We start from the raw sequence: 14,548 nt of genomic DNA, 5'->3' as shown, positions 1-14,548 counted from the left end.
GGAAAGATACTATTCTCAAGATTTATTGCTTAAAAAGCAGAAGATGCTAATTTTTTAGATTTTTCTTTGTTTTGTTTTTTTCTTTTATTTTTTAAGTAATTCAAAAATATTAAAGTCATTTATGAAAGGGAAATTAAGGAAAGGATGAGTCACCAAAGAAGAAAAGTGAAGTATTAATTGTGTAGGAGAAAGCACGGAAGTAAGTGCCCACAACATATATTCTATGCAAAGATTCCGGTTTCTAACTTAAAACATTGCCAATTATTACAATATTTTGGGAATTATTTTTTCAAAAATTTAAACTCAAAGTATTAAGAGGAAAAAAAGATAAAATAAGTCTTAAAAGATGGAATAAGTATCATTCATAATTAATAGCTCACATACAGAAGATGGAATAACGAAGGACCGAGAGTTCCCATTGCTTTGAGAGGAATGAATTCTTTAAATTACTAATCTCATAATTATTACTTTTACTTCTTGATAGAATTGGTGGTGCAAGATTTAGTTGCCATAAGAGATAGTATGTTCAGGTCTCGAAATAGGTTAATGATAATTGGTTTGTTTCACTTAATTTATCTTCTGGTTCATCTACCTGTATTGCTGGTTATTTTGGGTACTTGCTAGCTAACAGGTTGTCACTACCTTATTGGCTGTTGAAAACTTCTGGCACGTGCTACTACGTCTTGGCTGCATTTTGGGGATATTTTATATTCACAAACACAGATCAAAACATATTCCTCAGCAAAAATATATCAAAATAACATATTCCAATGAGAAACAAGGATTTTTCACGTTAACTTTTCTTTTTAGATTAGATAGCACATGTCTTACTTTAGGTTATGAAATGGTTTCTTTGTAGCTATGAATAATATATAAGGACAGGGAAAAGTTAATGGAAATATCATTGTGCCAGAATAAATTTACCTGGGATTTATTAGAAATTCACGATGAATCGTATTCTAACTCGACTTTCTAATCTAAGTATTATTAATTCTGCAACAAGCAACATGGTTTGACGGAATGCAACTTGTTAGATTTGATGTTAAATATATATATTTATTTATTTAAAAAAAATATTACTGTAAAAAAAAAAAACTATTAAAAGTATTAACTGGTTGACTGATTGATAGATGTAAATTTAGAAAAAGTAAGATGTAATTTTGATTCAATTTTTTTGTTTGAAAATTATATCAGCAGGCAGTCTCACTGACTCATTCATTTCATTTAACCTTATGTCTCCAAGGGTCACTGTCAAGGTCATATTGTCGTCTTTTGCTGCTGAAGCTAAATAATGTGATATTATCAGTGTATGCCCATTCATTTGTTCTTCTATAATCACTATTGATCGATGAAAGGTTGCTTTGGTAAATTGCTTTGCTTAATTACACTTCGAATTTAAAATTAGGCATCTAATAAAGCAATTCTTAGGTATCTAATAAAATTATCTCGTTATTTTTTATCATGAAAAAGACGACATTTCTTATTATTTCAACTTTAAAAATATCATAAGAGAAAAATTGATTTACTTGGCAAATGTAAAACTATATGCCATAAAATAATTGAAATAATTTCTTTCGAATTTTGAATAATGAGATAATCATCCTACCAAGATTTTTATTCCATACAGAGGAAAAAATAATGAAAGTAAAAGTTACTGAAATTCTCAAAAAAATTTTCTAACAGTGCTTTTGATTTATTAACAAGATTTTCTGCAAATATTGATAAGGTAAATGATTTAAACTGCATGATAAAAAAAGAAAGAAAAAGAAAATCCGAAAATAATTTGATTTATTGCAGCAACAAGAAATGGATTAATAGTATTGACTTGTGCAATAATTTTATCTCTCTTAGTATTATTAATAACAAATTGGAGTTTTTATGATATTTATGTGGCTGATTTCAATCATTTGGACCGATTATCGGTGGTTCAAGTAACTCGAATTTTCCCTCAAGGAGGTCCTTCTTTTTTTGCCATTTTTTTTTCGAAGGATTAAATTCTATTTCACTTAAATAACCAAATTAATTCTGCTTGATTTAAACAGGAAACTTAGAAGTGAAAGTCAATATGAAATAGATATCGGATGACAAGGAAATTATTTTAGGACTGGCAAGTGTACAAGAAAGTCTTATTTATCATAATTAAACTGCCACTTTTATCTCATAATTTAGGTGATGATGTAAAATTTGATCAACCTTGGGCTTTGCCAAATATAAAAATAATAGAAAGCATAGAAGATATCAATGAAAGTGAGCGTTATGTAATAAGTAACTTTTCATGGAGTCCAGGTATTGTATACTTTTTTGAAAAAGAAAAAAAAAATGCTGTTAAAATGAAAACATAAAATTGCATATTGCTGAAGGTTTAAATTGATATTTTGTTTTTTGTTCCTTTTTTTGATATTTTAATAAGTAATAGGTTGAATGATGAGAAGCAATATGCAGCAAAATTTCCATTTAAAAATTAATACTTTTCTAAATTTTTTCCTTTTTTTTTTGTCAATTTCACTGCAAAATTATGTTAAATACTGATAAAAAAAAAAGATTCAAAAAAATTTTAACAATATTAAAAAAAAAAAAAGCACTTCAGGATTGGGTAACTTAATGTTTCAATATGCATCTTTACGAGCAATAGCTGAGCGATATAATGCGAAGTTAATTATCCCCGTGAAATGTACATTACGACGAGGGTTTAAATTGGATGCTATTATAGTAAACAATGAGCTAAATGATGAGCTAATTCGACAGTACAGCTCAAGTAAACGTCATTTTGCTGTTAGTTTGAATGTTTAAAGATTAATCACTTTCATATCTTATCAATAAAAGACATATATTTTCCGAATTTTACAACTTTAATGACGGAATTTTTAAAATACAATGTATTTTTTTGTCATGCTGCAAATATTATGGAAAAGAAGTTGATGAGTTATTCGTTGATCAAAGCTTCGAATATATTTCGGGATATCTTCAATCATATCGTTATTTTCATCCACAACAGGTAAACTCATATTAAGCATCAATTCTTGAGTTGTTTTTTTTTTTGCTAAAAAATCAAGAGCTGAGGTGATTAATAATTATTTAAATGATTTATTTTGTCTAATTTGTACATTGATAGAATATATGATAAAAATTAAAAGCTATAAAAGATTTTTAGCTTTTATTTTTTATCTATGTTATATTATTGTTACTGTCAGTTACATCTTTTATTATTTGCCTTTACATATCAAAAATATCACAAATTAAAGAACTGAATTTAGGAACATTTGATTCACAAACAATTCACCTTCTTACCAGAAATTGTCAAACTAGCGGATGATTATTTGCAAGAAGCCAAGTATGAAAAACTTCATGCAAGAGTTACTGATATAATACCTGCAGATATCGATCTTAGAAATTATCCTGATCATGTGGATATCAATAAAGACTTTTATGGTATCCTTCTTTTCATCTTATGATAACAACTAATTAGCCTTCCTATCTTATGATAACAACTAATTTAGTTTTTGTATCTTATGGTAACAACTAATTAGTCTTCGTATTTTATGATAACAACTAATTAATCTTTGTATCTTATGATTACAAACTAATTAGTCTTTCTATCATATAACAACTAATTGGTCTTTCTATCTTATGATGACAACTAATTAGTCTTTCTATTTCTACTGCGAACTTCGAAGCACTATTCATAGAACCAAACGATTAATATTCAATGTTAACCATTAATAATAATAGGTCACGTATACGTTGGAATACATATACGACATGGAATGGACATTACAATGAATAGTCGAAATATAAAATATGGCCATACGACCATCACAAAAGATTATATCATTAACGCAATGAATTATTTCAGGTCAGTAAGATAAAATCAATTTGAGAGAAATTATTTCAATTCAATATAGAATTAGTACTGTAAAGTTATTATCCACATGCTAATATGTTTCTATTTAATTTTAAATAAATATTATTTACGAAACTTTCCACAAATGCAAAGACTGAACACATTAATTAGCTAAATACTGTTAAAAAAAAATTAATGATAGTTATTTTCTGTTATTTTTTTACATTTTATCATAATTCTTTTTGTATCTCATTTATGGAAGAATAAAATAGCATTTTGTGGTATTTAGTGATAAGCAAGTGAATCCTTGTTACTTAAAACTGATTTACTTTTGTTCTTGAATAGTTCAAAATTTTTGTGACTCAAGAACACTTAATTTATCATAATAATTAATATAGGTCGAGATTCGAGAAATTAATATTTGTAATAAGCAGTGATAATGAGCATTGGGTTAAAACAAATATCAATCATACTCGTAAAGGTTGGTATTTATTCGAGAGCTCTTGCTAGATTTATGTTCCAACTTCCTTTAAAAACTCATATTTCAATGTAATTAATTTGTTAGTAATTTTTTTACTTTGTGTTTTACTTTTTTTAGTGAATTAATCGAATGGCTTTGAAATATTTTCATCAAGTAACTACTAAGAAAAAGAAAAAAACTTCAAACTTTTCCATTTAGCATTCAAAATTTCACACCAAATAATGTCATTCAATCATTTGATCACTTAGAATTAATATTTACCAAAGGAATGAAAATAATTTAAGGTGAAATTTACATCGTATCATCGGGTTATCGAGAAGTTGATATGGCAACGCTTATTCGTTGTAATCACACAATAATGAGTACTGGTACTTTTTCCTGGTGGATTGCTTACCTGACAAATGGTACCACAGTATATTACAATAATTGGCCAAAACCTAATTCAGTATTGGAGAAAATGATAAAAAAAGATGAATATTTCCTGAATAATTGGATACCAATATCATAATTTTCTGTCATATATCTTTTCATATTTCATATTTTTGACAATAAATTTCACTTTCAGTTAATTAAAGGGAGAGGAATTCAATTTAAAAATATTGGTGAAGTTTTTGGTTGAATTTTTGGCTAAATTCTAAAACCATTGAGAGAAATTTTGTTTTTGTTTTTTTTTACTTCAACAAAGTAATCTTTTTATTTATTTATAAATTTAAGAGTTGCAATGTGGAGTTTTTCAACTTTTCTTACATTCTTAAAAATTTCTATCACTGAACGATAAATGAATATGCATTAGCATATTGCATTTGCTTTCTTGCAATTTTTGTACTATAATCACGAAACTGCCAATAAGCTATTTTATAAAGTTAATGAATTTTTTTTTTTTGATAAAATATACGTATGTGAGCTATTAATTACTTTTTGGATGTATGATTTGTTCAGGAAAGTTATTCTCATATTACTTTAATTTCAGAGTTCATTTTTTGTTGCTCTCATTACTTTTCTCATCTCTTATTAAAATGATGGAATTCCTCAGCTGCAAAATTTTAGTCTTTTTCATCAGGACTTATCTGAACATAAGTATAACATAACTAAAACAAATAAATTTAATTTCACGATTTATTTATTATTTTTAATTTTATCAAAATTATCAAAGGCGTTCATTCAATTATTGCAATGTCACATTTGCGCTGTTATGTTCCTTTGTTCGCGTTTTCTTTTATTATTTGCAAAAATTTTCATTGCATTTGAGCATTTTTCAGATACACTATCGAATTTCGAGAAATCAGTGTAACAGTTTTATTATCAAATAATGATAATTGCATAAGTAGTAGAATGATTTGATAAAAAAATCTCTTCAATCGATGAAAACTTATCTTCATTTCATGATCGACTGTGCAAGTAAACTGGAAGAAATCTTTCAGAGCGAATCGAGATGGAATTTATGGAAGATTACATTTCAATTTTTAAAATGGTCTCATAGTTAAAGGCGTTTTAGGAAATATATTCATAAGTTTAGAAATACATTCATTCATAAGTTTATAAAATCTACAAAACTTTAAAATATAAAACTTATAAAAAACATAAAACTTTCCACAACTTTGAACTGCCTTCTTTGTAAAACTCTCAAAATAGATGTAATTTAGACGAAAGTAATTATTTTTTTCATAATGAGAAACAGGTAAGTGTCATAGTTTTGTCAATGAGTCGTTTATTGTTATATTCTCAATTTCGAGATGATAATTTATGGATTTCCGTTATCTATCGATTAATCAGGTGCTATTTTGAGTTAAATAATATTTTTAGTTATTCATTTTCCATTTAAATAATAAATACTATTGCAATTCTACTACAATTGAATCTAAATGAATAACATTGAATTTTAGCGAATTAACAGTTTTTTCAAAAAAAAAAAAAAAATAACAGTCCTGTCTAATTTATTTTCAATTCTAAATATATTTTTTTTTTTTGCGAACTAAAATAATTAGCCATTTATTCATCTTATCATTATCACTACCAATATCACTATATCATTCCATCTTGGCATTTAAACGAAGTGATGGTAGATCCAAATCAGGCATTATGGGATCTACATTAAATAATGTATCATCTTCATCTTCCTGAATTTCAACTTTTATACGATACTAGAAATTTTTAAAAAAATGGAATTTGATAATTTAGTTATTTGCGGGATTGACTATAGCTAAAAGATATTACTTACAGCGATTTATTAATAGGAAGCAATCTGAGTGAGCACTGAAACAGACTAACAATTTAATTACTGTCACTAATAACTGCTAATTTTTTGTTAAAATTAAAATATTAACAATACATATTTTCTATATTTTTTGTTAAAATTAAAATTATTAATAATGATTTATAAAATTTATATATATTTTTTTTTTGTTGAAAGATGAAATTTAAGTTTTTGATAAAATGAATATATTAACAATGCATACTTTTTCAGTTTTATTTTTTGATCTCTTTTCAGTCATATCATTTGATAATTTCAAATTTACATCACCGCCTTCCTTTTCTAGGCTTACTTCTGAAGGAGTACTGCAAGCAGATGCAAAATTTAGCAAATGGCTTCTTTAACTTTAATTTGATTGAAGTTATCCCTCACTATATATCATTTCTTCTATCTTTCGTGTTTTAAATAATAGAGAGAATCTAGAAGTATCACAAGGATTGAATATTTCAACAAGCTTAAAAGTAAAAATTAACTGTGTTACTGAAGCACTGATTCCAGTTGAATGATAGTTTGAAATTTCAATCTCCGAGTTTTCAAATATTTCTTGATGAGCCAACTGATTTCCAATTGTCTTTTTCTTCTTCTTTGACTAAAATTGAGAATAGTTGATAAGCAAATTGATATCCTACAAGATGCATACAAAAAATGAACAAATTAATTCAGCAAAAGTCTGCCATTTTCACTACACAAAGAGATTTGTTTATTCCTTAAATTTTTGTGAGCTAAAAAAAAAAAAAAGCTGCCACTTACATTTATTTTTCATGAAAGTCTATCAAATTCAAATTTTTTCAAAAATTCGAAAAAAAAATTTCGAAAAAAAATCAAAAATCAGTCACTTCAAAAGCAAATTATAAAATTTTCATGAAAAATAAATGTAAGTGGTAGTAAGCACAAGGAAAGTTTTTAAAATAATTCGTCTAAGCATATACCGCTATCTGAATATAAAATATCCCCAAAATGCAGCCAAGACGTAGTAGCACGTGCCAGAAGTTTTCAACAGCCAATAAGGTAGTGACAACCTGTTAGCTAGCAAGTACCCAAAATAACCAGCAATACAGGTAGATGAACCAGAAGGTAAATTAAGTGAAACAAACCAATTATCATTAACCTATTTCGAGACCTGAACATACTATCTCTTATGGCAACTAAATCTTGCACCACCAATTCTATCAAGAAGTAAAAGTAATAATTATGAGATTAGTAATTTAAAGAATTCATTCCTCTCAAAGCAATGGGAACTCTCGGTCCTTCGTTATTCCATCTTCTGTATGTGAGCTATTAATTATGAATGATACTTATTCCATCTTTTAAGACTTATTTTATCTTTTTTTCCTCTTAATACTTTGAGTTTAAATTTTTGAAAAAATAATTCCCAAAATATTGTAATAATTGGCAATGTTTTAAGTTAGAAACCGGAATCTTTGCATAGAATATATGTTGTGGGCACTTACTTCCGTGCTTTCTCCTACACAATTAAAAGTGTTATTTCAGTTTCATCCTTGTAACAATAACCGTTTCAATGTTTCCGGTGGTATTTCCGTGCATTGAGCAGGACTTCACTCGTCGCATGGAACCGGTCTTGCGCTCTTTTGATACCTTCCCGTCTACCGATGACTTCCTACATTGCTTTAATACTTCACTTTTCTTCTTTGGTGACTCATCCTTTCCTAAGTTTTTTAATATTTGTTTCGTTGTCGCACCCTTTTGTTGTTCCTTTTTTCTTCCCGCAAATAAGCTTAATTTTTCCTTCAATTCTTTCTCCTTCTTTTGCAATTCGCTCTTTGTTGTCTACAATTTTCAAAACTTATGAAGTTTTAGCTTTATAAGTTTTTTAAAAAAAAGTTTTAAAAGTTTAAACGATGAGTCATTCGTTTGTGTTATACATTCAATGGCTATAAATACTAAAGTATTACTATCGCAGGTCAACCATTCTACTCAAATATTTTGCTATCAAACATTTTTGATTTATTTGATTTCTCAAACTTTACATTTTTCTAAAATTTGAATGCTGAATTTTTTGGAAGCTTTCATCTCTTTCCGGATCCTATCGCTAATTAACAAAATGTTATTTTTTTTTGATCGGAAGAGTAACTGATAAGTGCTGGTAGATGTTAAAAATCAATATTATCACTTCTATTAATATCACATGAAATTTTGCAAGAGACATGCTCTTGTTGAAATACACAGACCATTGTAAAATTCGTAAAAAAAATGATGAAGAATCGAAAAATTGGCGACAAATTGGATTGAATAACGCCTCACAATTTAGTTAATATAAAAATAATAACTGATTGCATTACTGCAACAATTTTATATAAAAAAACGAACACATTGAATTAGTTATATTTATAATTTACATAAAATGTAAATTAATTAACTTCAAACACTAAGAAATATGCAAATCTTTTGAAATTTCAAAATCTCTGTGCTATCATTTGAACTGAAAGTGTTTAAGTTTGAGAAAATAAAAGTATTTTTCACTGAACGTTTTTTGGCTTTAATAAGATTAATGCATCTCAAAATTATTATTATCTTTCATCTACTCACAACGAGTTGAATTGTTAAATCCTCCTATGGAAATAATAATTAAAATGAAATGGAAAAGTAGGATTGGAACAGTTTTTTTTTTTTTTTTTTTGTTTAAGTAACATTAGTTTCAATCAAATTTAAAGTCAACAAAAGATAAATCGTGGACGAAAGATATCCCTTCGGCGAAATATTTGTTTTCTAAAATTAGTAAGTGTCAAAAATAAAATAATTAATTTTTATTTGAAGGCACAAAATGAATGGATGAATCAATGGGCACATACATTTCTATAAGTGATAATTAAAAAAGTACTAGCACAGACAGTTTATTGAGGATTTGTTTAAAAGTTGAATTTTCATCCTATAAAAGATTTTATAAATTTTTGAAATCAAAAAGCCAAATTGACCGATGATTGCTTTTAAAATGTAACACTTTCTCATACTAAAATGAAGGATTGGCTAAGCTAAATTTTAATTTGTGATAAAATTCGATATCAATTTCGATTTTCTTTTCAGTATCACACCTTTTATATATATTTATATATAGAAATTATCTTATCTTGCTAAAAAGTCAATTTAAAAAGTTAGAATTAAAAAAAAAAATGGATTATGCGATAAGAGTAAAATTTAAGAGAACATTTGATGGAAATGGAAGATCATTTACTTAATGAAAAGATGCACATTAAATTTAAATAAGTTTTAAATTTCTCTATAATGCTTAGAAATTTTTAAGTTATAATTCTGTTTTAAAATGTATTTAGCGGATTCTTCATAAGAATCTATTAATTAATTAATCTATTAATAAGCAAACTTTTAAGATGAACTTTTGATCACTATTATGTTATGCAGAAGATAATATTTGTTGTTAACAGTATCAGTGATCAAAAAAAAAAAAAATTCATCTAATAGCAGTATGAAATGATCTTATTAATTCAATTCTCTGCAAATAGATTCTTTCAATTCATCGCTTTATTAATTTTTTTTTTTTTTTTTAAAAACTATCACAGTTTGATAATTTCTTATGGTGCCACCGATAAAATTATTTATTATTTATCGAATACTAAAAATTTTTTATTTTTTAAAAAATTCTATTTGCATTAAAATGATAAACTTTTCCCATTTTATCTTTTTTTTTCTTGTTAAAAAAAGGAAAAGTATTACTAATTCTATCTTGAAATTAAATATGAATTCAAGTTTTAGAAACAGCAAGACAGATCGCTTCCAATTGTGTTGTTGTTGTTGTTGTGCTTGATGAAACGATCACTTTCATTTTGGCAATCTCTTGGGCAGCATTAGTCAATAAAACTTTGTCATCCCTAAATTATTAACATTTATAAAATTCAAGATTTATCAAATTTTAACTTAAAAAAATTCTAAACTTTTAAAATAAGAAAGTATAATACGTAACTTTGATAATTTTGTGATGCATTTATGAAGTGATTTAAACTATGGCATAGTTTCATTAATTAAATTGTAATACATAAAATATCGAACCGTGCAGAAATTTCTTTTGAAATTTTATTTTTGTCGCTAGCAATACTGGCAGCAACAATAGTATCAGGCGCAATTTGTTTCCGCCGGTATGTTTCTTTGCAATGAACAAATAATTTATGCCGTTCCAAGTCATTCAATGTTTGTCCCCTGAAAAATAAATTTTCTTTTTAAAATCATAGTACTCTTAGTTTTCTTTTTTTCCTTTCTTCAATTTCTTTATTATTATTATTTTTTTTTTTTTTGCTATAGGACTACTACTATAAGATATTTCACTTCAACTCTTACACATTTGGCTGTTTATTCATGAATGCTTTCAAAAAAAGAATTTTTAAGTAAAATAATTACGAATATTTTTAAAGAAACTTATGATTTAATAAGCACTAAAAGATTATTGAAAATTGTCAAGTGTTCAAATATTCAAATGCACAATAATATTTCAAATAATATTTCCCTCATGTTAATGCTAATGAATTTTGAAGGAGATCTTTGAGAGTTAATAAAACTATATCAACTGATTGTCCATAAATATTGCTGATATTTTCATTTAAGAACCAATTAATTTCTTTTTTAATTGAAAAAAATTATTTGTGCCATAAATTAAATACCTAAAAGCACATTGTGAACATTGGAAATTTGATATAGTTTGAGAATAACGTGGAAAGTGTGCTCGCGTAGCAGCGGAAGTAACTCGGTCTACGTCTTGCACGTGACGGCTTATATGTTTTTCTAACATTGCCGGACTTTTTGAGACATGACGGCAAAATGGACACTTCCGTGAACCTAAAATGAAAATCTTTTAGTTGAATCAACTTATCGTATTTTATATCATTTAAAGAATAAACAATCAAAATAAAATGATTCTATTTAAATTATTGAAGAAAGCTAACAACTGATATTAAATAACAGAATCTAATCAATCAAAAACAAAAAAAAAAAAAAAAAAAAAAAAACGCTAATTATTTTTTTACAAGTGAAAAATTAATGATAAATACCCAAATCGATATTATCTGGCAGAGGAATATGATGTCGATAGTATTTATGGAAATGAATGTATCGTGCTTCACGTGTCCTAAATGGACAACCTTTTTCGTCACATTTAATAGGTGAATTACGGTGATATATAGTAACGTGATATGATACTGAATTATAACGACCGTAAACTTTATGGCATACTGTACACATATAACCGTTTGCTACCTGTTCAATGTATTTTTTATTACGACACCAACCTGAAATTAAATACATTGAAGGTTAAAACTTGGCGCTTTTGTGGTCAGTTTAAGCTATATCAATTTTTTTTTTTCGAATTATCAGTTAATTTTTTATTTTTTTATATACTAATTTTCCCCAATTATCAAAAAAAACATATATATAATATTTATATATATGAATTTTTTGAATTGTCAAAAAAAGAAAGCTTAAGATAAAAAAAAAAGAAAAGATTTTAACCTTCCTTATCGCTCGATGGAAGTAAAAGCTCATTGAATCGTTCCGCATTTCCTGTTTGTACCGTCGAAGATGATTCTTTTGATGATGCACTAAACAAAGAAATTGATTGAACACTAAGTCATCACTGTATTACGAATATTAATTTTGGAATAAAATAAGAAATTAACATATATCTTCCGTTTTCGGATTTAGTAACATAAATTAATTGATGAAAGTTGATTAAATGAACAAACATTTCCAATTTATAAATTTTTAATATTTATTTATTTAATACTCACACAAGCGTTTCATTGTTTATTAAATCATTTTCAGCACAAATTTTTGAAGATTTCTGAATTTCCTTTTTCATAGGTATCGATAAGCAATGTCGTTGTTTTATTAAATTAGTTAAATTTGAATTTGCTGCAAATTTCAATTTGATCTTAATAAATATTTCAAACTTGATTATAATGTTGTTTAACCTATTGCAGACAATTAAATTACTCAAAAATGAGCTGTCAAAAGATTTTGGCAAATATTTCTTTGTGAATCCTCACTTCCCATAGCATAAAATTAGATGTCACAAGACATAAAATAAGAGAATTATTAATAGAAATAGCTGAAATTTTTAAAGATGACTAAATATTCATGTAGGTACTGTTTGTTTATTTTTGTAAACACTAAAGTTTAAAGAAATAAATGCCCACGGGCCATAGCATTGTGCTGCCTTATAAAACAATTGCTTCCGTCAAAATGAATGGACAGAAATAATTTTAAAAATTCCGCCACTTGCATTTCTACCATTGGAATTTGACATATCCGAGATACTTGTAAAACCTGCAAGTATTATTAAAATGTACTAAAAATTGTTAAAAAGTAATTTGTTGTTGAAAAAAAGAAAAAGGAAGATTAGAAATCACACCTGAAACGGATGTACAGTACCAAATGAAAGCACTCCGGTATAAAGATACCGTAGAATAATCCTGAAAGCTTGTCCGGCATTGGCAGTAGTACCAAGATGAAGCTCAATTGTTGGTATATTTTGTAAAATGCCATTGTTTCTGTCAATTGAATAAGCACCATTGAGGATCAATTCACGAATGTGTAACGAAAAGAATGCTAAGAGAAATTTATTCGCTAATATTTGTTCTTCTGAAAATTAAATTTCATATTTTTTGAAATGAATTTTTCATTTTCTCATATTAGATTTTCTCTATTCCTTAAATTGTTTTCCTTTTTTTTTTTTCAACTTCATCCAATATATTTTAAGTGTTAATTTTTTTTTTTCTATTAATTTTTGAAAAGACCAAAGATTTTGCAAATTAAACAATTGAACGTTATGTTTTAAAATGAATTAAAATTTAAAAAAAAAAAAAACCATTTCTATAACCATTGGCCAGATCAATCGTCACAATACGTATACAAATATCATTGAAAAATGGTGGTTGCATAAATGCTGTGACAGCTTGTTGAAATTGAGCATCTTTTTCTCTATCCAAGCCATTGCCATCCGAACTGTCACACATATCTTTAAGAAAAAATTTATTTCCCTCTTTAAACAAACATTCATTTTTGTGATATTCATGAATTATTCTAAAATTTTGCATTCTTCTATTAAAACGATCAAAATAACTATAAACAGTTTTAATCATAGTCTGTAGAAGCGATGACTAATTCACTGTGAGATTATTTTTTTCTTTTGTTTTTTTTTTTTTTTTTTTTTTGATGATTTTTTAGAAACGATGGAATTGGAGGAAGTGAATTTAAGATTAAAACTAAGATTTCAAAATTTTATTTCTAAAAGCAATTCACTCGATAAGCTAAGCAATATTTGATAAATTTACATGCTACTATTTTATGTGTTCATCTACTTATTTACTTGCAATTTAAATCATATCATAATTCTATTAAAATTGTAAGGTAATTCTTCCAAATCTATAAAATTCGAAGGTAATTTTTCCAAATCATACAATAACATATAACAAATACCCAATTTTGAATTACTATTGGAGCTAAAATCAATAAAATATTGAACTTTTTATTAATTTCACATAATCATTCCCTCGAAAAATATCCATTAATAACAACAAAAAGAAGAAGAAAATGATGAAGTTTAAAGGAAATCTACAAACCTCAATATGTTAACTAACTTAAAATCAATGATTTTAAGTAACATCCTCAAGCAAAAATAAATGTATTTCCAAGAAAAAGAAAGAAAAAGACATTTTAAAAAAGTAGCTAAATATGGCGAAATTTGTTTTTAATTAATTTTCAACAACAACAACAACAACATGAGCAAATATCACGCAGTAGGACGAGCAGGTTTTTGCGACAAGAAAAAAATGAGCTTACTCTTTGCTAAAAAGATGTTTTCATTTTTGTTAACAGGAAAATAATTTACTTAAAAGAGAAAAACAAGAAAAATAGGTATTCAAGACAATTGTGCATTCTATCTATTTCTGTGTATTTTGTGCACATTTGGAAATAAAAATTGCCATAAACAAACTGTTCAAAAAATATTCCTTTC

General features: G+C 26.5%; 3 protein-coding genes across 4 annotated transcripts; 1 reads left to right on the top strand and 2 right to left on the bottom strand.

Annotated features, from left to right (window-relative positions):
* Positions 1 to 1,348: 1,348 nt before the first annotated feature.
* Bm1704 (Uncharacterized protein) lies at positions 1,349 to 4,830 on the top strand (the record flags this gene model as incomplete). Its single annotated transcript, XM_043078400.1, has 9 exons — positions 1,349 to 1,364; positions 1,798 to 1,956; positions 2,170 to 2,286; positions 2,588 to 2,776; positions 2,799 to 2,995; positions 3,255 to 3,429; positions 3,730 to 3,853; positions 4,240 to 4,322; positions 4,607 to 4,830. The coding sequence occupies 9 exons, from the start codon at positions 1,349 to 1,351 to the stop codon at positions 4,828 to 4,830; spliced, it is 1,284 nt and encodes a 427-aa protein (XP_042934334.1).
* A 1,519-nt stretch (positions 4,831 to 6,349) lies between these two features.
* Bm1068 (Uncharacterized protein) lies at positions 6,350 to 8,765 on the bottom strand (the record flags this gene model as incomplete). Of its 2 annotated transcripts, XM_043078398.1 has the most annotated exons (5): positions 6,350 to 6,439; positions 6,779 to 6,878; positions 7,047 to 7,162; positions 8,086 to 8,361; positions 8,763 to 8,765. In XM_043078398.1, 5 exons carry the CDS (start codon positions 8,763 to 8,765, stop codon positions 6,350 to 6,352), a joined length of 585 nt encoding a protein of 194 aa, XP_042934332.1. The 2 variants fall into 2 exon arrangements, with proteins under 2 accessions (XP_042934332.1, XP_042934333.1); XM_043078399.1 differs by lacking the exon at positions 8,763 to 8,765 and having other exon boundaries at positions 8,086 to 8,142.
* Positions 8,766 to 10,288: 1,523 nt separating this feature from the next.
* Positions 10,289 to 13,547, bottom strand: Bm11330 (Zinc finger, C2H2 type family protein; the record flags this gene model as incomplete). Its single annotated transcript, XM_043078397.1, has 9 exons — positions 10,289 to 10,415; positions 10,594 to 10,740; positions 11,199 to 11,373; positions 11,586 to 11,822; positions 12,043 to 12,131; positions 12,321 to 12,444; positions 12,729 to 12,858; positions 12,944 to 13,173; positions 13,400 to 13,547. 9 exons carry the CDS (start codon positions 13,545 to 13,547, stop codon positions 10,289 to 10,291), a joined length of 1,407 nt encoding a protein of 468 aa, XP_042934331.1.
* Positions 13,548 to 14,548: the final 1,001 nt, after the last annotated feature.

The sequence above is a fragment of the Brugia malayi genome (genome assembly GCF_000002995.4).
Source record: "Brugia malayi strain FR3 genome assembly, contig: Bm_v4_Chr2_contig_001, whole genome shotgun sequence".
NCBI classification, from domain to species: Eukaryota; Metazoa; Nematoda; class Chromadorea; order Rhabditida; family Onchocercidae; genus Brugia; species Brugia malayi.
This window is presented reverse-complemented; position numbering and strand designations above follow the sequence as displayed.